General features: G+C 42.6%; 1 protein-coding gene across 2 annotated transcripts in view; it reads left to right on the top strand.

The window, feature by feature from the left end:
* LOC145358549 (cortexin-1-like) overlaps window positions 1-24,810 on the top strand; it is a 34,053-nt gene extending 9,243 nt beyond the window's left edge. For both annotated transcript variants that reach the window (XM_080212699.1, XM_080212698.1), the window contains one exon: window positions 14,764-24,810. In XM_080212699.1, the coding sequence (XP_080068825.1) occupies window positions 14,879-15,160 (282 nt within the window). In that variant the 5' untranslated portion in view covers window positions 14,764-14,878 and the 3' untranslated portion in view covers window positions 15,161-24,810. The remainder of the gene's footprint in view (window positions 1-14,763) is intronic.
* The last annotated feature ends 1,834 nt before the right edge of the window (window positions 24,811-26,644 follow it).

Here is a 26,644-nt window from a genome sequence, read left to right as displayed (position 1 = left end):
GGCAGACAGTATCTTTTGGAGCACAGTGTGAATGATAGGAAGTGTCATTGGGTTAATGTAACTGACAGGATGTATCACCTACAGGAAGCATCATTAGCAATGTGCTGCACTGATGGGGAGTGTTATTATTGGCGCAGAGTGCAACTGGTGTGGAGTATCATTGGGATGAGTGCCATTGGCAGTAAGTGTCATTGGTGTGGTTGTCATTGTTGAGGTGTGTCACTGGCAGCAATTAGCAGAAGGTAGTGAGTGTGATGACAGGGTGTGGCACTGGCGCAGAATGTCACTGGTGCAGAGAATTCAAACACGATTAGAATATTGTAAAAAATCAATTTATTGTTCCAATAATAAAAATTTTATCCAAAGTGCAACATCACATTCCATTCAAAAAATCTCCATAATCTGAAGGTAGAAATTAAATTGTTCTGAGTGAATCTTGGAGCTGGTGTGTGTGCTGTGTGTACTGATGACAATTTGCTGTCTGAATTTCAGACCCACCTTTTCTTTTAGTTACTGGTATACCTGCTGTGCAACGTCAGCATTTACATTTGTTTTATATTTCTAAATAAATCACTTTGTGCTAAGATTGACCTGGTACCTTACCTCTTGATCAGGCGTAACAAATATCTCAATATTGTTATGGTTCAGATTAGAAACTCCAAAGTGTTTTATGAATCCTGCCTGAATCATAAGTTTTGCATCTTGAATTTGGCCAGGATAAGTTTGAGATGTTCCACTTCAGGTACGATTCAAAAGACCCACTAGGGAGCTTTTCTCAAACAAAGTTTATTTAAGAATATGGTTAATATGTACAATAAGAAAATTAGCAAGAACTTCTATCAATTATAAACAAGAAATAAATAACCATGATAATGTATAACCCTTAACAAAGATACCTACAATATTCCAATCAAACCAATCACATAGACAAAAGACCCTTTTCCCAGGGTTAACACAACACAGACTAATGCCCTTAACAAAGATATCTAATGTCTTCCAATCAAACCAAAGCCCTTGCCATGGACAAAACTCTTTAAATGGGTTTAACACAGCAAACTCTACTGCTCACGTAATAATGGAAATTGAGTCCTTTGTTTGAAATCTGCAGTTCTCTGGATTCACTCCAAACAATTTGAAGACAAGAAAGCTTCCCAAAACACCAGACAGACTCTGATCTAGCTCCCAACAACAGCAGATTTTCACCCTTCAGGAAAACAAGAGAATTTCCAAAGGAAGAAATACAGAGAGAGAAAGGAAAAACATTTCTTTTTAGCTTGCTGTCCCTTCTAAAACTAACTCAAACCTGCAACTCCAAACTGAAAATGAAAAGAAAACTATCCAAAACACATGACCACCCTCCTAAAATGCAAGATGTAAAACTAATCCTAGAGTAAACACATTTAAGCCATGTAAGTGGCAATAAAAGGACATTTCCAGTCAAGCTGGCAACAATGACATCACTGAAGCTGTAAGAGCCGCAGAAATCATGATTTTAAAAAAACTTTCTTAAAGGTACACAAATATCACAATATATAATACATAATATTTCAATGTACAATAGATATTTCCAGGAATAACATATATCTCAATATCTACTATATAATATCTCTCTCTCTATATATATATATGTATATTACTAGGAGTAATATATCTGAATAATATATAATATCTCAACATATAATACATATTTCTAGGAGTAATATAATATCTCAATAAATAATGTATCTCTAGGAATAATATAATATAATAATATAATACCTCAACATAAATATATCTCTAGGAGTAATATATCTCAATTCCAGTCATCATGTACTGTGTACCCTGGTTTTGGTCAGTGTGTGTTTTGTATTCCTATTCCAGTCACCTTGTGGGCCTTCACCTCCATCCTATAGCCCCAGTGTGAAACTGATATAAGGTCTGTATAGTGTTGGTTCAGAGCCTAATGAGTGTTAGCTCACCACAGGCAAATAATTCTCTTTCACACATCAGTGCTTTACTTGTACAGTATCACTGCACTATCATAATGTACTTGACAGCTCAATGCAGAACTTGGCAAATAATTGAAGGACAGACAGGTATCTCCTGACTTTCTTCAAATAATGACAACCCCTGACTGGGTTCTGATTGGATTTAATAACCTTATCCCAACCTCCATTTTTTTGGAGTAATTTCGATTACTTCTCACATCTGAAATGGAATTGAAATGGATTATTCACTTCAGTCAATCCAATCTACCAGTTACATAACCATTGGAATGCTTTACAATTGCTGGTACAGGGCTGTTGTTGCTTTTTAGCTACGCTGGCACAGAGCAGTTGCCCTGTGCCCAGTTTCACTGATAATGAATCATGCTATAGCCAAGGGAACTGAACTGGCCACCACAAAGTGCTCATGATTCCTCAGGTGGTCCAGTTTAGGAATGAACGGGACTGGGTAGAGTATTTACATATTGGGGGTACTTTTTTGTGGTATTGGGTAACTATAGAGAAAACAAAGCAAAACAAATACGCTGTTTTTCAACACAGCCTGAGGTTTGTATTGAAGGACAGTGATGCAAGAGAATAGTTGTAGGAGGGCAGGTCCACGATGTTGAGACATCACATACAGTCAAAGCATCTCTAGTACTATGTTTATTAGTTTCATTGTCTAAGTTTGAATTGGTTTTCTTAATTCTTTCACAGGATATGGGCATTGCTAACAAGGCTGGCATCTACCCCACCTCTAATTACCCTTGAGAAGGTGGTGGTGAGCTGCTTTCATGAACCATTGCAATCCATGTGGTATAGGTACACCCACAGTGCTGTTAGGAGGGGAGTTGCAAGACTTTGACCCAGAGTCAGTGAAGGAATAGATATATATTTCCAAATCAGGATAGTGTGTGGTTTGAAAAGAAAATTGTAGGTAGTGTTGTTCCCATGCTTCTACCTGAGGTAGAGGTTGTGGGCTTGGAAGATGTTGAAGGAGTCTTGCTGAGTTCCTGCAGTGCATCTCATAGATGGGTACACACTGCTGCCACTATGTGCTGCTGGTAGAGGGAGTGAATGTTGAACTTGGTGGATGAGGTGTGAATCAAGCAGGCTGCTTTGTCCTGGATGGTATTGAGCTTCTTGAGTGTTTTTGGAGCTGCCAGACAATGGAGAATATTCCATTACAGTCCTGACTTATGCCTTGTAGATAGTGGACAGGTTCTGTGGAGTCAGGAGGTCAGGTACTTGCTGCAGAATTCCCAGTCTCTGACCTGCTCTTGTAGCTGCAGTATTTATATGGCTAGTCCAGTTCAGTTTCTGACTGATTCCTCCCCTGCCATCTTAAACCATTAGATTTACTAGTCTCTTCCCCCGATACTCAGTCATTCCAATTGTTATTTGTGAATTTATACCTGAATTGGATGTTATGCTGTGAGCTTGGTTTTCCTGAGACAGCTCCCTGTAGTTCAGTTGCAGTGACCTTGGTGTTTGGTTTTACTTTATTTCAGCACATTGAATCTGAGTGTGCAAAATTTTAGCACTTCACAAACAACTTAACTGTAGCATTTAACTGACTATGAATCAGAATCCCATCTTTATTTTTGTAAACAGACAGTTGTTTCATTTTATTACACCTCTTGGTCCAGCAATGCCTTGATTTTAAAATTCTCATCCTTTTCTCAACTCATCTTGACTCTGTCACTCATCCCCATCTCTGTAACCTTCTCCAACCCCAGAACAAACCAAGATCTTGGCACTCCTCCAGTCCTGGCTCTTGTGCATCCCTGAATCAAATTATTCCACCATTGGCCTTATCTTTAGCTGCCTGGGTGGTAAACTGTGGTTAGTGGTATTGTCAGTGGACTAGTAATCTGGCGACCCAGTGGACTTGGGTTCGAATCCCACCATGGCAGATGGTGAAATTTGAATTCAATAGAAATCTGGAGTGAATAGTTCACTGATGATCATTAAACCAATGTTGGTTGGGAAAAGAAGGAAAATCTGTCATCCTTACCTGGTCTGGTCTACATGTGACTCCAGACCCACAGCAATATGTTTAACTTGTAAATATCCTCTGAAATGAAGGACAATTAGCCAATAGGCAATAAATGTCTGGCCAAGCCTGTGACGCCCACATCTCATGAGTGAATAAATGAAAGCTCTCCACATTTCTAAATCTCTCCTCCCAGATAATCCTTGAAACCTACTTATTTGGCCAAGTTCTTGGTCACCTGACCTCATATTCCTCAACCTGATAGAGTGTCAAATTTTGTTTTGTAATGCACTGCGAAGGGACTATTTTTATGTTAATAAAGCTGTATGTAAGTTCATAGCAAAATAATGTGGGTGCTGGAATCCAAAACAAAGACAGAAAATGCTGCAAAATCTCACCTGGTCTTACAGCATCTATGGAGGGAGAATAGAGCCAATGTTTCGTGTCTAGATGACCCTTTGTCAGAGCTGAGAGCAAAGAGAATCAGCGGAGATTTGTGCTATTGAGGTGGGGGAGGGGAATTGGACAAAGGGAATGTAAATGAGGACACAGAAGGCTGAGAAGTCCATTAAGTGATCAGAATGTGGTTGAGAGTCCTGTGAACCACAGTGGGTGGAAAACCATGATTGAGGAAGGAGGAAGGCATATTGGCAGTGCTATTTTGGAAAGCTCTATGTTCCTTTATCAGTAATGCATTCTTGAGGACGTAAAAACTACCATAAAAATGTAAGTCTTTCTGTACTGGCTTGATTCTTGTTCTCTTTGAAGTAGTTTTTCAGATTTATCTATACAACTAGACATCTAGGATTACTGTCTTGTGTCCTTCCAAAAGATCACTCTTGGTCACTTGCTACAGTTTCTATATTCCAGAGTACTTACGTGGGATGGCACGGTGGCACAGTGATTAGCACTGCTGCCTCACAGCATCAGGGACCTGGTTTCAGTTTCCAGCTTGGGTCACTGTCCGTGTGGAGTCTGCATGTTCTCCCCAACTCTGCGTGGGTTTCCTCCGGGTGCTCCTGTTTCGTCCCACATTCTGAAAGACATGCTGGTTAGGTGCATTGGCTATGCTAATTTTTCCCTCCGTGTACCCAAACAAGCGCCAGAGTGTGGTGGCCAGGGCGATTTAACAGTAACTTAATTGCAGTGTTAATGTAAGCCTACTTGTGACACTAATAAATAAACTTAACTACATCCCAGAGTGCTTAAGGAAGTGGCCCTAGAAATGACGAATGATTGGTTGTCACCTTCCAAGATTCTGGGCTCTGGAACAGCTCCTACAGATTGGAGGGTAGGTAACGTAACCCCACTATTTATAAAGGGAAGTAGAGAGAAACAGAGAATTATAGATCAGTCAGCCTGATGTCAGTAGTGGGGAAAATTCTAGAGACCATTATCAAAGATTTTCTAGCACAGCACTTGGAAAACTGTGGTATAATCAGACTGTGTCAGCATGGATTTATGAAAGGGAAATCATGCTTGACAAATCTACTGGGATTCTGTGAAGATGTAACCAATAGAGTTGATGAGGGGGAGACAGTGATGTGGTTTATTTGGACTTGCAGAAGGCTTTTGACAAAGAGATTAGCGTGTAAAATTAAAGCACGTGGGATTGGGATGGTTTATTGAGATGGATAGAAAACTAATAGTAGGCAGACAAAGAGTAGATTAAACGTGTCTTTTTCTGAGTAGCAGGCAATGCCTTGTGGGATACCACAGGGATCACTGCTGGGACACCAGCTATTCACAATATATATTAACGATTTAGATGAGGAAACTAAATGTAATGCCTACAAATTTGCAGATGACACAAAGCTGGGTGGGAGGGTGAGCCATGAGGAGGTTGCAGAGATGCTTCAGTGTGATTTGGACAAGCAGAGTGAGTGGGCAAATGCATGACAGATGCGGTATAATGTGAATAAATGTGAGGTTATCCACTTTGATAGCAAAAACAGGAAGGCAGATTACTATCTCAATGTCTATAGATTGGGAGGGGTGAATGTGCAATGGAACTTGGGTGTCCTCGTACACCAATCACTGAAGGTAAGCATGCAGGTGCAGCAGGCAATAAAGAAGGCAAGTGGTATGTTGGCCTTTATAGTGAGAGGATTCGAGTATAAGATATCTTGCTGCAATTATACAGGGTCGTGGTGAGGCCTACTTATCTGAGGAAGGGTGTTCTTATTCTAGAGAGAATGCAGCAAAGGTTTACCAGGCTGATTCCTGGGGTGGCAGGAATGACATGTGAGGAAAGAGATTGAGTTATATTCACTGGAGATCAGAAGAATGAGAGGGGATTTCATAGCAACCTATAAAATTCTAATATGACTTCAGAGTAGTTGCAGGAAGGATTTTCCCGATGGTGCCGATGTCCAGATCAGGGAATTTGGTCTAAAGGTAAAGGATCAACCTTCTAGGATAGAGATGAGGAGAAATTTCTATGCCCAGTCTGTGTAATTTGCTACCACTGGAAGCAGTTGAGGCCAAAACATTGTTATGTTTCCAAGAAGGAGTTTGATATAGCACTTGAGGCTAAAGGGATTAAAGGATATGGAGAGAAGACAGGACCAAGCTATTGAGTTGGATGATCAGCTGTCACCTTAGTGAATAGTGGTGGAGCAGGCTTGAAGGGCCGAATGGCCTACTCCTATTTTCTACACTTACTGTCAGGTCTATTGCAACAGCCACTCTTTGTGGTTCCTGTGTACCTGCATCCCTTTTTATGTTAGTTGTTTCTCTTGTTTGGTTTGGGCTGACAGGAAACATCTATCGAAGGCTGGGACCCAGATTGTTCTGTTCCAGCCTAAATTGTGGCTCTTTCCACTTATCTCTGTCGGAGATGTGATGGAAATATATCAAAGAGCTACAGATTTGCCATCCCAGCTCCTCTATCAAAACAGAGCTGCTTTCTGCCCTACAGCCAATATCTTATCCATTTAAAATTTTACCCTGAAACCTCCACACTGCAAGATAAGCTGTTTTCTTCTTTATTCTTTCGTAGGATGTGGGCATCGCTGGCAAGGCCAGCATTTATTGCCTACCTCTGATTGCCCTGGTACTGAGTGGTTTGCTAGACCATTTCAGAGGCTAGTTAAAAGTCAATCCCACTGCTGTGGGTCTGGAGTCACATGTAAGCCAGAAGAAATCTTACCATACCTGGCCTGGTCTACATGTGTCTCCAGATAGATTTTTACAACAATTGATGATAATTTCACTGTTGCCATGAATGTTTTATAATTCCAGATTTATTAACTGAATTCAAATCCCACCATGGCAGCTGGTGGATTTGCTCCCAGACTATTAGGTGAGTATTGGTATTACTCGCCCAGTGATGTTACCGCTATCCCACCATCTCCCCCCACCGTGTCACATAGTCCACCCGGTGCATTTCCTTTCCTTCAGCTGATGTAAGTGTTTTAATTTTGATGAAGGTCAGTTTGCACTGACTGTCTTTCAGTTAAAGTGCAGTTTGATGTATCAGTTAATTGCTTTGCCTAAAGGTTCTGTAGGAGGATGTATGTTGGTGCTCTGTTCTGTAGGATTCTCTCTGCATGACATACACAGTGCTTTGGGGGGGAATCTCTCTATCATACTCATTCCGTACTACAGCAGGTCTTTCTACACCATAGTCTCAAGTGCCACACACAGTTATCAAAAAGAGTGAGCGTTCCATAGAACCACAGAAAAATTACAACATAGAAGGAGGCCATTCTGCCCATTTGTCCATGCCAGCCCGAGGACACCCAGTGGTGTCTGTGTGGAGTTTGCATGCTTTTCCTGTTTCTGTTTGAGTTCCCTCCCACAGTTCAAAGATGTGTGGGTTAGATGCTTCGGCCATGCTAAATCTGCAACTTAAGTGCTCTTTCTAATCCCACCTTCCTGCACCCGACCTATAGCTGTATAGCTTACGGCACTTAAGGTGCAGATCCAGGTACTTTTTAAAAGAGCTTAGCATCTCTGCCTCCACCAACTCAGACAGCGAATTCCAGACACCCATCACCCTCTGCATAAAATAGTTCTTCCTCATATCCCCTCTACACCTACTGTCAATTATCTTGAATCTATGTCCTCTGGTTTAAGAATTGCCCAACAAGGGAAACAATTTTATCCTATCAATTCTATCTCTTCCCCTCATAATTTTGTATACCTCTATCAAGTCACCCCTCAGGCCTCTTTGTTCCAAGGAAAATAACCCCAACCTTTCCAATCTCTCCTCATATTGGTATTTGTGGCAATACAATAGCATGGATTGAGAACTTGTTAGGGCAGCACACTGACATAGTGGTTAGCACTGCTGCCTCATAGCTCCAGAGATCTAGGTTTGATTCCCGGCTTGGGTCACTGTCTGTGTAGAGTTTGCATGTTCTTCCTGTTTCTGTGTGAGTTCCCTCCGGGTGATTCGGTTTCCTCCCACAGTTCAAAGATGTGTCGGTTAGATGCAGTGGCCATGCTAAATTGCCCCTTACTGTCCTGGAATGTGTAGGCTAGCAGGATTAGTGAGGTGGTGCAGACTCAAAGGTGCAGACTTGATGGACTGAATGGCCTCCTTCTGCACTGTAGGGATTCTATGTTTGGTTTCTATGTTAACAGACAGAGAACCAAGTGTAAGAATAAATGGGCCTTTTTCATGTAATGAGTGGGCTACTGTAAGGATCAGTGCAGGGATGCTGATAATATAATGTTCGGCAGGAAATTAAACTGTGAGAAAGATGCATAGAGCCTGCAAAAGATTTTAGACAGGTTCACTGAGTGGTGAAGAACATGGCAGATGAAGTGTAATGTGGAGAATTGTGAAATGATCCATTTTAGTAGGAAAACAGAATAGTTTTTAAATGTTGAGAGACTAAGAAACATTGGTATTTCTGTGGACCTGGGCACCATTGTATGTGAATCTTTGAAAGTTAACATGCATGTACAGAGCATAAATAAGAAAGCAGATAGTATGTTTAGGCTTTATTAAAAAGGGATTGGAGTATGAGAATAGGAATGCATAGGGCCAAAGTATATCCACACCTGGAGTACTGTGTGTAGTATTGGTCTCCTTTCCTAAGAAAAGTGAAATGTACCTTGAAGCAAATGCAAAAAAGGTCCTCTAGCCCTATTCCAGTGATGAGGGGATGGCTCCATGAGGAGAGATTGAGTAGTTTAGGTGTATCTGCTCTAGAATTTGGAAAACTAAAAGGCGATTTAATTGGGAGCAAATAAATTCTGAAAGGATCTGACAGATTGGACACTGAGAAAACATCCCCCCACCAACTCTCCCCTCACTCCCACCCACGTCACATTGGCTGCAGAGTCCAGAACTAGGGTCACAATCTCAGAATGAGTGGTTGGCCATTTAACACTGCAATGAAGTGAAATTTCACCACAGAAAGGGTCTTTGGATCTTTGAAATTCTCTGCCAGAGAGCGGTGGGTGATCAGTCATTGAATATATTCAAGACAGAGGGCTGGATTTTCCAGCCCCGCTCACCCCCAGGATCGTCAAGTCCTGCTGAAAGTCAATGGACTTTGGGCTTCCACATTCCCTCTGGCAGGCTCCAGAATGGAAGGGCTGGAACATCACAGCTCGAGATTGACAGAAACCTGGTACAAAGTGAATTAAGGGACATGGACATGGTGTGAGGAAGTGGAGTTGTGGTTGAGGTTCAGCCATGATCTTGTTAAATGGCGGAGGAGCCTTGAAGAGCCAGTTTGCTGACTTGTGCTGCTAACTCTTATGTTCTTGCTGTCATGTACAACACTCACTTGGATGTATGGGATGACCCTAAGATACTTGCTTGCTTGTGTGAATGTTCAGTGGGAGCAGGGTGATGGATGAGTGGAACTTTGTTTGGGGGAGGATGTTAACAGCAGAGTTTTAGCCAGGTTGGAATTTGTTTAGTATGGACCTCGGAAGGTGGGAGAGTATTGGCTGTTTCACATTCAGGTTTATTTTCATGTAGTTGGACTCTCTGTTGCATTTGGCTCACTACCAGTTCTCAAGTTGTGTGGGAAACAGGAAATAACTGGCACCTGCTGTATTGTAATGACCAATTAGACTGGGCAAGACATTCTTTCACAGTTTAATTTCCTTTTCTGCTGACTTAGGAAGATAACTGAGTGAATGAGGAATGGATAAGGTTCCAATGTCACATCAGTGGAATGGCTGTTTACTGACCCAAACTGGATCATCACTGGAGAAAATCGCAGCAAATGGGATGTTATATTTTTTATCCATTTGTTGCAATCTCTAGTTGCCTAAGGGCAGTTGAGAGTCAGCCACATTGCTGTGGCTCTGCAGCCTGGCCAGGTAAGGATAGAAATGAGAAATTAGAAGCAGGACCAGGCCATTTGGTCCTTCGAGCCTGCTAACCACCACTTTATCCTAGTACCATGCAGGATGGATGGGTGACAGATTTCCTTCCCTAAAGGACATTCGTGAACCAGATAGCTTTTTCCAATAATTGACAATGGTTTCACGGTCATCAGTAGATTCTTAATTCCAGATATTGTTGGATAAGATGCTGATGACATATTGATGTGGATGTAGTGTTGTGATGTTCAATGGCATTTTGTTAGGGGGTTAATGGGGTGGCTGAGATATAGTTCGGGGAAAGGAATGTTGAGGTGATATATACAATGTTCATGCAGTGTGTATAATATATATATGTTTGATGGGTGTAATGGAGTCTTAGTGGGTGAATGAGGGTGGCAGAGAAGGAGAATCAGTTGGGGTGAATGGGATAGATGGAGTGAATCGATTGATTTTAACTGGGACAGTGGTGGAATGAGGGCTCAGAGGTGTGAGAGAAATAGAGATTTAGAATTTCAGTTAATACTTTTATTAGGGTATCAGCATAATATTGTAGTGATGAACAAATGACATTGTGAGAGAGACATGATGTACTACTGCCAAACAGATACCAGAGTGTGGTGACTAGGGAATTTTCACAGTAACTTCATTGCAGTGTTAATGTAAACCTACTTGTCACTAATAAATAAACAAACTAGAACATCGTAACCTCATAGTTGATGTAAATGTGATGTATAAATTGCTTCCCTCTTGAACAGTCTGTCTTTTAACACATTGGCTCGGTATCTTTAAGGAACAGTGACGTTGTTGTTGATCTTGTCACTGGAACTCAGACAATTTAAGCTGCAGGAAGGAGCTTGGGATTGAAAGGCCATGCCAATACTTGGGGCTGGTGCAATTGGCATTTCATAGAATCATAGAATCCCTACAGCGCAAAAGGAGGCCATTCAGCCCTTTGAGCCTGCACTGACAACAGTCCCACCTATGGTCTATCCCCATAACCCCATGTATTTACCCTGCTAATCCCATTGACACCAAGTGGCCAATCAGCATGGCCAGTCAACCAAACCTGGAGCACCCAGAGGAAACCCACGCATGCATGGGGTGAACATGCAAACTCCACACAGTCACCCAAGACCAGAATTGAACCTGGGTCCCCGGTGCTGTGAGGCAGCAGTGCCAACCACTGTGCCACTGTGCTGGCCATTTGGGAATGCTCAATAGTCTGGATGTGGTGAAGGAACTTGGCATAGCTGATGAGTTCTAAGGGCTGGTTGTAAGGAAAAGGCAGAGGGAAAGGAAGTAATGTTGGGTGGCATTGCACCCTGAGATGTGTAGTAAAACTAACTCTCGTTGCCCGTAGGGAGGAGCTGCAACTATCCAAGTATAGACATTCCTGCCTGCTTTCCCAACTGGGTTTGGATGGGACAACTAAAATACCTGTAACATGAAAGATTAACGTTGGAGACTTCTCCAACTGTAACGGCCGGATGAACTCAGATAGACATTGACTTTTAAGGTCTGTGAAATTCACCTTGAACAGTGGTGTGAAATGGCTGGTATCAGGTCATTCGCTTGTTATTCACAGCCTGGTTCCACGGACAACAATGGAACCGAGTGATGATACAACATGTGGATGATGGGACACAGCTTGTTTCACACTACTGGCGAAGACCAGTTTCTAATCCACAATGTTTTGTTGATGAAAGTTCCCCAAAAGCTTTGAAACATGAGTGGTCAGGAAAGGAAACATTTTGAAAACTGGCACACTGCCTGGTTTCAGAAATCTCTGAACAGTCCTGTCCCAAAGAGGCTAATTGGGCTCCAATTCCAGGCATGACCCATCTGGTGCATGAAGGAAATTGGCCATCCTTACATAGCCTGGTCGGGTGAGACTCCAAACCCACAGCAAAACACTTAACTGCCTTGAAATGGCCTCACAAGCTACCCTAATCAAGGGTAATTAGGGATGGTCAACAAATGCTGGCCTAGCCAGTGATACCTTTTAAAGAATGAAAAACAACTATCAGGCAAGTGGTCATTCCTTGTACTGTATGTTTCAAGGCAGCTTTTTACTTGTAGCCTCAGAATTAGAGACTGGATTGTTTGACAGGGTCAGCTGCATCTGACTTATTGATCTCTTGATGCCATAAAACTACAAATCTCATTTTAGGAACAGGAGTAGATTGGGCTTGCTCTGTCATTCAATTAGGTCAGAGCTGATCTGTATCTCAGACCTTGATCCTGTTAGTGACAGCTGGAAAATGCAACTTTAGCTGAGATTAAAGGCCAAGTTTGGCTGTGATGGCCCCTGGGTAATACTGTTTAAGGTCATAAGAAATAAGAGCAGGAGTAATTCATTTGGCCCCTGTGAGACTACTCTACCACACAATAATATCATGGCTGATCTATAGAATGATCATAGAAACCCTACAGCACATAAAGAGGCCCTTTGGCCCATCAAGTCTGCACCTACCACAATCCCACCCAGACCCTACCCCCATATCCCTACATATTTACCCACTAATCCCTCTAACCTACGCACCTCAGATACTAAGGGCAATTTTAGCATGGCCAATCAACCTAATCCGCACATCTTTGGACTGTGGGAGGAAACCGGAGCACCCGGAGGAAACCCACACAGACACGAGGAGAATGTGCAAACTCCACACGACAGTGACCCAAGCTGGGAATTGAACCCAGGTCCCTGGAGCTGTGAAAAAGCAGTGCTAACCACTGTGCTACTGTGCCGCCCTAAATGATGTGGGGAAACTCCTGCCCACCTGACGGAGGAACAGTCAGTTCCTAAAGCTGGTGGCGTTTGCTTACAAATAAACCCGTTGGACTTTAACCTGGTCTCGTGAGACTCCTTACTGATCTATAGAACCATAGAATTTACAGCGCAGAAGAAGGCCATTTGGCCCATTTAGCCTGCACCAACAACAATCCCACCCAGTTCCCATCCCCACAACCCCATTAATCCCTCTGACATTAAAGGGGCAATTTACGATGGTCAATCTACCTAACCATGACATCTTTGGAGTGTGGGAGGAAACTGGAGCACCCAGAGGAAACCCACTCAGACATGGGGAGAACATGCAATTTCCACACAGACAGCCACCCAAGGTCAGAATTAACCCTGGGTCCCTGGTGCTGTGAGGCAGTAATGCTAATCACTGTGCTATCGTGCCGCCCTACTTGTGGGTATTAGTCCACCTTCCTGCCTGTCACCCAAGCCCTTGACTCTCAGATCAAAGGTCTGAGTAACTCAATCTTGAGGATGTTCAAAGACTGAAGACCTCCACACTCTGTAGGGTGGAGAATTCCAAAAGATAAATAGCCTCTGAGAGAAGAGAGTCTTCCACATCTCCATCTTCAATGGGAGAGCCCACTGTGTTCCCCTTAGTTCCAGATTTCCCCATGACAGGAAACTTCTTCTCAGCATCTCTCATTCTCTACATTCCAATGGATACAGGCCCAACCTGCTCAACCTTCCCTCATGAGCCATTCCTTTCATCCCAGGAAGCAGTCTATCTTCTCTGAACTGAGTTCAATGGAAGTATATCCCTTTTTAAACAGGAGAGTTCACATATGGAATGGGATATAGAGGTGGGAGCTGGCACTGTATGTTAGCAAAAAGAAGGGAAAAATGGACAAGAATAAAAAGCAAATGGAATTAACAACTTGTTGTTCACTTATTTTCCCTCTCCACCCACTGCCTTTTTAATCTTATTCAAACCTTAAGTTTCCAATCCTTAAAAATCTCTTGTAACCCTTTTATTTAGAATGTATTAGCCTTGATTAGGGAGAAGTCTGCCTCACTAAACACCAAACAGCAAATAAATTTTAATCAATCATTTCTTAAATCATTAAAAGCCTGCAATAATACCATGTATATTCTGGAAAACAATGTTTGGATTCAGAATTTTCTTTATGCTTATTGTCTTACTATCCATTTATACACACCTGATTCCAGATAATGTTTTCATTCAGCTTTGAACGATACAGTAGATAAGGTTGCAGATGAGGCTCTCATCATCATGGCACAGTGGCACAGTGATTAGCACTGCTACCTCACAGTGCTGAGGGACCTGGGTTCAATTCCTGACTTGGGATACTGTCTGTGTGAAGTCTGCATGTTCTCCCCATGTCTGCATGAATTTCCTCTGGGTGTTCTGGTTACCTCCCACAGTCTGAGAGGTGTGCTGATTAGGTGCATTGTAGGGTACCAGAGTGTGGCGACTTGGGGAATTTCACAGTAACTTCATTGCAGTGTTAATGTACGCCTTACTTGTGACTAATAAATAAACATTAACTTTAATTCTTTCCAGCAAAGCTCAACAGTCAAATAATTGTGGTTTAAACTAAAAATTCTGCTGTTTGGTATCGGACTGAACGCTGCAAATTCATTTTGCTGTAAGGCTCTGAAGGAGTTGCTTTTCTGGGGAAGTTGGACAGATATACTGTTGGAATCATCAAAGGGTTAACTGTGTGTTTATTGTTTTGCAGAGGGAGTAAATAGCTCGATCTGCTGGTGCGACCTTGGCAGACTGATGACGAATAAAAGATCTACTCTTCACGTTTTGCGGAGCTAATTAGCAGCGCAGCACGAGTCGGTCTGGCGATGAATGATGCTGCCACAATGAATGACGTTTCGACAGTAGATGATGAACTGCTGGCCTCAACGACTATGGATCTCAATGGGGACTCCACCTACTCGGTGCCCATGGGAGCTGAGCAAAAAACCGTCTTTGCCTTTGTGATTTTCTTACTGGTTTTCCTGATCATTCTGGTGGTCCGGTGTTTTCGGATATTGCTGGACCCCTACAGCCGGATGCCTGCTTCATCATGGTCTGATGGCAAAGATGGGCTGGAGAGGGGACAGTTCGACTATGCCTTGGTGTGAAGTTAGGAGTGAGATTCTGAAAACTTCACCTCCGCTCACCCGCTAATTCTCTTTTATTTTTACCCATCATTTTCTCAGTAATATTTTTAAGGGACATTCTTGCCCGGGAACAATCTCCTCCTTGAGCTTGCATCATTATCTAGGCACCGTCTTTATCTCGAGCTTGCTTAAAACACATGTGGTGTAATGCAGTGAGCGAAATTGTTAAATCAGCTTGTGGCTGGTGTACGCCAGGGTTTCCACTTTGCCAGCTCTGGAACCTGAGACTAATGCAAACTGACGACTGTTCCCCTACATTGTCTGTATTCGAATAATCATTGCCATCCTTTACATGGTTGTCTCATCAGTCATTACTCAAGGGGGAATTGCAATTAGCTTGAGCAAGGCATAGAGTTCTTTGTGGTAGCTCTAAAAAGTGGACTGGGATTTCCGTTTAGAAAAGGAGCTGTGAAATAGAGAGGAATATATTTATATATATCTATATGTTTATAGAGAGAGAAGAGCATAAAGAATGGAGAAAGAGACTGGGTGAAGTTGCTGATTCATTTCAGAACCTTTTCCAAGAGCTACAAAAAAAAACTATGCCAAATTCTCATTGTACATAAATGGCCCAGAAGGTTTATGTAAACCCTGCACGGTTTTGGTTAATATGGTTAGTGATACATCTGAAAAGATTGTTGAATTTCCAGTCTCTTAAAGCTCCTGTGATGACTCAGTTCTGTCATATGTTGGTGTATTAATTGATTAACCCTAGGGGGGAGTTGCCCCTCACATAGCATAGCATAAGCATAGGGATCCTGGAATTTTTAGCATATTCCTTTTCTTTTATTCATTCATGGGATGTGCGCATATCTAGCTAACCCAGTATTTATTGCCCATGCCTAATTGCTCTTGAGAAGATGTTGGTGATCTGCCTTATTGAACTGTTGCAGTCTATGTGGTGTATGTGTTGTAGGTGTTGTTAGGAAGCAAGTTCCAGGATGTTGATCTGGCGATATTGAAGGAACAGCAGTATAGTTCCAAGTTAGGATGGTGTGTGGCTTGGAGATGAACTTGCAGGTGGAGTGTTGCCATGTATCTACTGCTCTGGTTCTTCTAGATGATAATGGCTTTGAGTTTGGAAGGTTCTGTCGATGGAATCTTGTCAAGTCGCTGTATTGCATCTTGTATGAACTACATACTGCTGCCAGTGTGCACTGGTGGTGGAGGGAGTGGTTGTTTAAGGTGGTGAATTGGATCTCAATCAAGGGGGGTACTTTTGTCCTGGATGATGTTGAACTTCTTAAGTGTTGTTGAAGCTGCACGCATCCAGACAAGTGAGAGTTTTCCATCACATTCCTGACCTGTACCTTGTTGAAGGCGGACAGGCTTTATAGAGTGAGTAGATGAGCTGCACACTTCAGAATTCCCAACTTTTGGCCTGCTTTTGTAGCCACAATATTTATATGGCTGGTCCAGTTATGTTTCTGGTCAGTGGTGACCCCAGGATGTTGATGGTGGTGGATTCAGCAATGGCAATGAAATCAAATGTCAAAAAAAGCTGGTTAGATTCTCTCTTGTTGGAGATAGTCATTGCCTGGCATTTGTGGAACACAAACATTATTCGCCACTTATCAACCCATGCTGAATGTTGTCCAAATCTGGCTGTATATGGGCATGGATTGCTACAGTATCTGAAGAGTTTGAAAGATATTGAACATTGTGCAATCATCAGCGAATATACCCACTTCTCACCTTATGTTTGAGAGAAGATCTTTGATGAAGCAGCTGACGATTGTTTGGCCTAAGACACCACCCAGAGAATGCTCCTGCAGCAATGTCCTAGGACCGAGATCATTGGCCTTCAACAACCATAACCATCTTTCTTTGTGCTAGATACAACTGAAGAAGTTCCCCTTGATTACCATTGACTTGAATGTTGCTAAGGGTCCTTGATGCCACACTCAGTCAAGTGCCGTCTTGGTGTCAAAAACAGTCACTCTCACCTCATCCCACAAATTCAGCTTTGTCCATGGTTGGACTAGGTCAGTGATGAAGTCTGGAGCATTAGTAAGACGGTTATTACTGACTAAGTTTTGCTTGATTGCAGCATCACTTTGCTGATGATTGAAAGTAGTACAGCAGTAGTTGACTGGATTGGACTTGTCCTGCTTTTTGTGGACAGGACATACCTGGGCAATTGTTGGATAAGTTCCAGTCCTCTGGCTGGACTTGAACAGCTTGATCAGGGGCGCACAGCTAGTTCTGGAGCACGAGTCATCAAAATACTTGTAAAGTGACTGTATTTTCAAGTTCTCTGAATTTACTGTGAAAGTCTTCACACTGATTTGAAAGGGGTGGTGACATCTGAATATAAAGCAGATTTAACTAATTCTGGTTAAATCCAGTCTTATTATTCTCAGTGGCTAGTTGAAGCTTCAGGAATGAATCACTAGGTTGCACATAGGCCAGTCTTAAAAGTGATCTTTCAACTTTGTGCATGTATCCCCTTGTTCTGGACTTCCCCATTAGATAGGGATGAAGAGGAAGAGAGACTCACTGAAGGATTGTAGTAGTACAGACAGGAATTTAGTTAAAGAACAGAACTGTGGTTGTAGGATGTTGTTCAGTTCCCCCCAGAGGCCAGTATTGGGCCAGTTACTGTTCTCAGTGCACATAAATTATTTTATCAGCGTGTTTTCTCGGTGGCATCTCATTAAATACCTCATTCAGTCCCCGCCCAGACAGTTTGTAAGTCCATATGATATAGAAGCAGGATTAGGCCACTCGGTCCATTGAGTCTGGTCTGCCATTGGATCATGGCTGATATGCTCCTCAAGCTTATTTGCCAGCCTTCTCCATAACCCTTCAACCCATTACCAATTAAAAATCTGTCTAAATCCTCCTTAAATTTACTCACTGTCCCAGCATCCACCACACTTTGGGGTAGCAAATTCCACAGATTCACAACCTTTTGGGAGAAGTAGTTTCTCCTCAACTCTGTTTCAAATTTGCTCCCCCTTATTCTAGGACTATGGCCTCTTGTCCTAGAATTCCCCACAAGAGGAAACAGCTGCTCCACATCTACTTTATCCGTATCTTATCATCTTGTACACCTCAATTTGATCTCCCCTCATTCTTCTAAATTCCAGAGAGTATAGGCCTAAATTGTTCAATCTCTCTTCATATGACAAACCCTCATCTCTGGAATTAACCTATGAACCTCCTGTGAACTGCCTCCACGTCCAAAAGGAGTTACATTGGGTGGAATTTTGACGCTGGTGGGATTTTCCGATCCCGCTGCAGTGAATGGAGATTTGGCTGAGCACCAAATTCTCCATCCCCACTTACAGCAGCGGCGGGACGTGAATGGCTGGAAAATTACGGCCCAGGTGAGAAAGGGACATTGCATTCTCATTCCTACTGCATAGTAGTGTGTACATTGCTCAAAACAGCTGAACAGCTAATTGCTCTTGAGAAGATGTTGGTGATCTGCCTTATTTTACTGTTGCAGTCTATGTGGTGTATGTGTTGTAGGTGTTGTTAGGAAGCAAGTTCCAGGATTTTGATCTGGCGATATTGAAGGAACAGCAGTATAGTTCCAAGTTAGGATGGTGTGTGGCTTGGAGATGAACTTGCAGGTGGAGTGTTGCCATGTATCTACTGCTCTGGTTCTTCTAGATGATAATGGCTTTGAGTTTGGAAGGTTCTGTCGATGGAATCTTGTCAAGTCGCTGTATTGCATCTTGTATGAACTACATACTGCTGCCAGTGTGCACTGGTGGTGGAGGGAGTGATTGTTTAAGGTGGTGAATTGGATCTCAATCAAGGGGGGTACTTTTGTCCTGGATGATGTTGGACTTCTTAAGTGTTGTTGAAGCTGCACGCATCCAGACAAGTGAGAAAATGATGGATGGGTTAAGAGTGACTTGTGCATCCAGGCTGTCCCACACAGTTTTGATGCCTTATACTCCTCCTAATGAAAAACACGGAATCTCCTGGGAGAGGGGTAAAATCAGACTGTAAACGTGGGCCAATTGGGGAAAGCAGTGGGCAATTCCTAGCTGACCCTCTTAAGTAATGAATTAACTGGTGATCTCACAGGATTCCTCATTCCACTGTGCTGGGCTTGGGAATGGAGGGCAACATTAACGCAGAACACAGGGAAAAATTAAGATGGTTATGGCTTCACTCTGCAAGGTTTTTTATGGCTGCTTGGAAATGGCACAACTTTCCAATTAATTTGTGGGCTGGCCGGACCCAACAGAAGCACTGTTAGTGATACGCTCGCCAAGCTGTTACTGTGCATTAATGTCTGTTTCTGGGCAATTGGATTCCTTGATTTGAATTTATTGATTTCATTTTGTGCACAAGCAATTGAGCTGTAGGAAATCAATAGGTGTCGGTGCTTCTGATAAAGAGAAATGGTTTACTTAGTTAAACTAATTAAGAGCAGAGAAGGGAATACCCAATTTCCCACTCTCCAGCTACACAGCCACCTAATTCGCAATAGGATAATCCCATCTTCAGGAATGATCAGATGTAATGACAGGTATGGGTGTCTGCATTCAAGTGCTGGGGTGTTCCCTGATCATAAATGGATAATTTGGGTCAGTGGTGTTGACAGAGATCTTGGCCGAGATATGACCCAACTCTTGTTAAATCTGTATTTTATTCAAGTACTCACTGCCCTGTTAATGATGGAGTTTAATTCTTCCCTTAATCATGAATTGCTTGTTAGATGCATACATGCAATCTGATCACCCACACTGATCACTCAGATTGAGAGATATTGCTTTTTAGCACAATTAAAAGTTAAAACTAGAAGGCACAGATTGTTATCCAACATGAACATCCAATGATATAACGGCTGTGATACTGTAATTTGTTGTAACGGTTCTTGAAAAACTGAAGATGAAACTGAATTTTCTTTGTATGATCTCCAATTCAACCATAACTCTAACCTTATTATAATTCTAACTTTAGCCCCAAACCAAACATAACTCCAACTCCAACCCTAAATCTAAGATTAACCAAACTTTAGTCCCATTTTTGGTATCAACCCTGCCTGTAATGCAAACCCAATTTTAACCCCATTTCCAATTTTAACCCCAACCATAATCCAGTTTATTCCTCACACTAGCCCTAACTTCGGGTTTATCCCCAACTCAAATGCAAATTCCATCCATAATTCTAATCCCAATTTTACCCACGGCCCCAAACTTAACTCTGGCTATAAGTCCAGTCCAAATATAACCTTAACCACAAACTGAATGGATGACTCTTGTGCCTTGATATGTTGCATTCAGCCAACACAACTTGTTTGAAGTAATGGTTTTAAATTGTCGCTCCCAAGTTGGATTAAACCATGGTCCAGATGAAGAGTTGGTACACGTATGGGTCAATAACATCTAATGCCTCATTGTGTGTAGATAGGTTGAGTTACTTCTGTATTACCAGGGCTTCGTTGTCAGCTGTGGCTCAGTTAGTAACATACTCATTTGTGGGTTCAAATCTCACTCCAGGCATTAAGGACAAAGAATGAAAGTTCACACTCAAGTGCAGTACTGAGGGGTAGTGCCACAGTGTTGGAGGTGCTGCCTATTTTTGGATGTCCCTTTCAAGTGGATATAAAAGATCCAATGGTTCATTTTCAAAACAGAAACAAGGGATATATCCCCATGTCCTAACCAACCTCAATCAACATCACAAAAAACAAATGGTCTCACCACTATCGAGTTGTTGTTGTTAGCGGAAACTTCCTGTGCACAAATTGACTTACATGACAACAGTGTCCGCTCTTCAAAAGCATTTAATAGACTGCAAAGCACTTTGGGTGTCCAGTGGTTGTGAAGAGCGCTATATAAATGCAAATACTTCTTTGTTTAGCTGTCATTGGTCGATGTCTTTTCAGCTGCTAAGACTCTGAGCTCTGAATTTTCTCCCTAAATCAATCAGCCTAAACCAACCTCACTTTTCCTCTTAAGATACCCCTTAAAGCCTACCTCTTTGATCAAGCTTTTGTTTAATGTCCACAAAATATCACCTCATGTGGCTTGGTGTCAAATTTAGCGTTTAACAATCCCGTGAAGCACCTTAGGATGTTTTATCACATCAAAAGTGCTACATAAGTGCAAATTGCTGTTGTAAACTTATAGGTGAAGGTGTGAAATATTGGGTGGAAGATGCAGATGCACTTTGAATTTCTTGCTGTGTAGAGGATAGTGAGCAGTTGGTGTTCCCCCCGCCACCCCTTCCCCCTCTCCCCATGACTCCTACGCATATTTTAGAGGCTTCTGAAGTTCTAAAGAACAATTGTTTTGGATTCTTTCTTAGATTCTTTCTCACTTGAGCCTTGGTTCCTTGCTTTTTCTTGTTGTGTTTCTGTTATGTAATGGGATGCCCATTATGCTAATGTGAAAGCTTTGGTTCTCAAGGACTGTTTGGAATGCAAGTGATTTGTTGAACCTGAATTGTGTGTTTGGCTTTATTCAGAAGTGAGATATGACCTCTGAAGTGATGGCTTTTCCTCGCCATTGCAAAGACATCGACATTGATCTTACATTTGGTTCCAGGCTGGTGCATGCTCCACTGTACTCTGCCTCGCTTACTCTCCTGTACAAATACTTCAGTGACTGTACAACATATACAGTTGCCAATGCTGATCTGTAATGGAGCTCTGTGTCTGTCTGACAGGGTGAAAGCTTCGCTGGATTCTGTAACACGCTTGAATTCTAGTAATAGCCTCTGGCAAAGAGGTATAGTGATAGAAGGCAAATTGTATTCACTGCATTCTGTGAGTTTTTGTGATTTTTGTCAGTTGTGTGTGTTAGTGTAGGAAAGGCGGCGTTGTGTATCCCTGTAGAAACACACACATATAGAGACAAGTTCTCGTGTTTAAAATTAGCACAGTGTTGAAGGATATGGAACTAGATTCCGTCACTGGTGCCACCTCAGAGGTCCCACCTGTCCGGCTCAGTGTTTCCTGGCAGCCTGAACCATTCCTCCACTGATTGATTGATTGATTGTTAAGCCTGCCCTGACGGAACAGAAGAATAGGCTGGAGTTGAACAGTCAGTAATCCCCCTCTACCTGCTGTGTCCAGTGGCTTAAGGATCCCCATTTGAACTGACAGAAGACAGCCCTGCTTTATTCTGGGTGGATTTCACAAGACAGAACTGTTCTGTGCACACGCCTTCCATGCTGTGATTCCCATAGGACCATAAGGTGTAGAAGCAGAAGTAGCCCATTTGGCCCATCAAGTCTGCACCTCCATTTTGGGGGAAATGATTTCCCAATTCACAATGATCTCCATTCGGGGAAATGAGATCAATTCAGAATTTAGAGGTTTCTGGCCTCAAAATGATGCTGTTGAAGCAATGGGTTAATGTACCCACACAATTGGAAGAGATGTCAGACGTTATTAACCTGGGTGTTATTCAAGCTCCATGTACATTGTACAATCTGTCCAGCCTTTAGCAATCTGTGGTGGATGGGTGATTGAAAACTGTGTGGAGATACTCTGAATTCAACTAGAACCTGAATTGAGTTTGCAGTCTCACATTTTAAATATCAGACTCATTATAAATAGAGTCCTTTGTATAAACAGCATTCTTTAACAAGTATTAGACTGAAATTTGATTTAGTAACTTGGAGTTTGGCTTTTTTTTGATCCTTGCATTGGACTGTGTCATGCATAGGAGATCCAGAAGTGCTGTTAGGAACAAACGTATTTTACAAGGCTTTTTTTTGACCAGGCTAAGACCTCCTGTAAAAGATATCTCAGGAATGGGGTGAATATTTGTCAGAGTTTTCATTTTGAGGTTTGGTTGGGGGGGGGTGAGTGAGTCTCCAGTCTGTTGCTGTGCTGGAACTGATTGTGATTTTCTTATCATTCAGTTTTCTAATTCAAAAGATAATATCCTCATATCTCACCAGATATCAGGAGGAACTAGCTGTGTATATACATTGGAATTTCAGTGGGCGACTGTAGAAAGGACCACTACATAGCCTCATCATTTTTCCATTATGGAGGTTAAGTTACTGGAATACTGAAATAAAACTTTTATTAAATTGAAACAGAGCCAGCAAGAACTTGGATGAGCTGTGAGCTATGTATCCCGCTGACTTTAATTCATCAGCTCTTCGTCCATCCTTTCCCCCTGTTGCATTGAGTCTCAGTGTCTCCAGTTCCAACTCATTCCTCTTCAGAGATTCAAATTGTGGAACCTCTCGCCTTCCTCACTCTTTGCCTCTCCCTAGTCTGCACACCTTCAAAGCTTGACGCCTTTTTATTTGCTTTGACTCCCCATTAACCTCAGTGACCTGTACTTCATTTGAGGACTGTGTAGCAATATTGGCAAATTAGGTTTCCAAGTTACACGCTTTTCTCAGTCACGTGGAACTCTGAATGGGGGTCAGTAAGAGCAAGCGACAGGGGAGAGTGTTCACCGAGCGACCAGTATCAAACCAGACACAATGCTGAGGTGTTCCCCTGGAGCTGTGTGGATGTATGGCTCTGTATCTGTTTAATCAGCCCACGCAAATCATAGAATCCCTACAGTGCAGAAGGAGGCGATTTGACCCTTCATGCCTACACTGACAACAATCCCACCCAAGCTCTATCCCCGTAACTTGATGTGTGTAGCCTGCTAATCCCCCTGACACTAAGGGACAATTTAGCATGGGCAAATCAACCTAACCCACAAACCTTTGGAGTGTGGGAGGAAACCGGAGCACCCGGAGGAAACCCACGCAGGCACGGGGAGAACATGCAAACTCTACCAGACAGAGGCCTGAATTGAACCCGGGTCCCTGGCGCTGTGAGGCAGCAGTGCCACTGTGCTGCGAATGTCATGTTCCCTTTAAGATGTACATTGGCATGGACACATGTCAATCTTAAAGGGACCGCAAAGTGGGCCACTCACAGCAAACAGAAGTTAAAGGCCAATGTACAGCCCCAGAAACCTGATTGCACCCAGGAATCAGCCTTAAACTACAGTATTTTTTTGAAGATTTATTTGGACAGAACAGGTTGATGATGTTCATCACAAATTGCAGCAAATGGCTTTAAATTAGCGTCACGATGCTGTTGTGATTAAAAGCACCGGGTAATTGAGTTCCGCAATGATAGATTACCAAATTATGGCAGTGACTGTTGATGACACGATATGAGAAGTATTCAGTAGTTTAGAAGTGCCACCGGGACATTAATTACACTGCACAGGCACGGTGGAGATGAAGAACTGTTATTATTGTGAGCACTCTTTTATAGGTGGCCACATAGCAACCAATGTGAAAGGATTGTGGAGGATGGCTGGGTTCTTGAGTAGGTTTGTGTGCAAAGAGCCGGAGCGTTTATGGACAATAAAATGAGAAAAATGCTCACACTCCCCGTAGTCAGCTGTGTGAGATCCCAGCAGGAAAGGCACTGCCTGATGTCCTCTGGTTAAAGGGTCTGTCTATTGTATGGTGCTGCACTCGTTGTAATGTTCTGTGCCGTACTGAAATGTTACCAGTTAGAAATTTGAGATATTTGGTACAGGGTGATTTTGTGATAATTATGTTTCCTTTGTGACTAACGCACAATGGAAGTGCGACACTGTGGATGTGAGTGCTGTATGAATTAGGTGTTTTTTAAATCTCGTTTATGTATGTGTGTGCAGGGGAAATGGTTGATATGTTGTATTTCTTAACTATTCCTTCAATAAAGTTGTATATCTTTAAAAATTACTGTTTCTTGTCTGTTTTGAGTGTAGTTGTTTTTGTGCATTTAAATAATTAAAATTTTTTATTCATTTTACCTCGAGTTGTGAATCAGTTAACCTCAGAATGCAGTCATGTTACATCATGGTCCAGTTATATGAGACTTGTTAGACCACTGAAGCACTCTATGTTGTGATTGTTTCACTTCCTGCACCTAGTGGTACACAAGATAGAAATGTAGAAACATAGAAAAGTACAGCACAGTACAGGCCCTTCAGCCCTCGATGTTGTGCCGAGCTATGTCCAAACCCAAGATCAAGCTATCCCACTCCCTATCATTCTGGTGTGCTCCATGTGCCTAGCCAATAACTGCTTGAAAATTCCTAAAGTGTCCGACTCCACCATTACAGCAGGCAGTCTATTCCACACCCCAACCACTCTCTGAGTAAAGGATCTACCTCGACATCCCTCCCATATCTCCCACCATGAACCTTAAAGTTATGCCCCCTAGTAACAGCTGCATCCACCCGAGGAAATAGTCTTTGCATGTCCACTCTATCTAGCCCCCTCATCATCTTACATACCTCTATTAAGTCGCCTCTCGTCCTCCTCTGCTCTAAAGAAAAAAGCCCCAGCTCCGTCAACCTCTCCTCATAAGACCTCCCCTCCAAACCAGGCAGCATCCTGGTAAATCTCCTCTGCACTCTCTCCAATGCTTCCACATCCTTCTTATAGTGAGGTGACCAGAAGATGTATAAAGACAGACATTCAACTGTTTCCATAGTGAGGTTTTTCCTGGAACAGGTTGCTAAATCAGTTGTCAGAGGCTTATAGCTTGAGGGGCACCACTCCATGTGGCTGAGCAGGTGTCTCCCACACTCAATGCCTGCCTTTGGCATGTTGGAACAATTTTGCAGTTTGATATTCAATCAGCACCAAAGGGCCATGAAGCCTTGGAGTGAAACTCAAACCCAGAGCTTCTGGCTGAGAGGCAGGGGCACAACCTACTGCGCCACAAGATCACTGAAGCGTTCTATAGGTGCTATTAATGCTAGGCTGACAAGGGGAATGCTGCCATAATAATGCACTCATGTTGGAGCAATGCTCCTATAATTCTATGGTAACATATACAATACGGGAGGGGGTACTACAGTGGAAATACTGGACTTTAATAGGGCAATGCTGGAGAAACACAAGGAACCAGTAACACTGGGGCAATAATAATTAGCAGAAAGTAGCAGTTAAAAAGTGGGATAAAACAACGTCAGTTGTGGCCCAAAGGTACTGTATTCACCTCTCAGACGGGAGGATGTAGATTTGAATCCTATTCCAGGGACTAAAGCACAAAAGCTGTGCTGTTACTACAGAGGGAATGCTGCACTGATAGAGTTGAAATTTGAAGTTTTTTGTTAGTGTTGCAAGTAGGCTTATATTAACACTGCAATGAAGTTACTGTGAAAATCCTCTAGTTGCCACACTCTGGTGCCTGTTCAGGTACACTGAGGGAGAATTTAGCATGGCCAATGCATCTAACCAGCACGTCTTTCAGACTGTTGGAGGAAACCAGAGCACCCGGAGGAAACCCACGCAAATATAGGGAGAATGTGCAGACTTTGCACTCCAAACTGACAATCTAACCTGGGTCTTGGTCGCAGTGAGGAAGCAGTGCTAACCACTATGCCACAAGTAGAGATATCCTCTTTCAGGTGAAATGTGAAATTAAAGCCCTGTCTCTTGGGCGAATGTAAAAGATCCTGCAACTCTATTCAAAGAAGCCACTGAATTCTCCCCACTCTCCTA

The sequence above is a fragment of the Carcharhinus amblyrhynchos genome, chromosome 26, assembly GCF_965287045.1.
Source record: "Carcharhinus amblyrhynchos chromosome 26, sCarAmb.v2.hapA, whole genome shotgun sequence".
NCBI classification, from domain to species: Eukaryota; Metazoa; Chordata; class Chondrichthyes; order Carcharhiniformes; family Carcharhinidae; genus Carcharhinus; species Carcharhinus amblyrhynchos.
The sequence above is the reverse complement of the archived record's forward strand: the minus strand, read 5'-3'. Positions and strand labels throughout refer to the sequence as shown.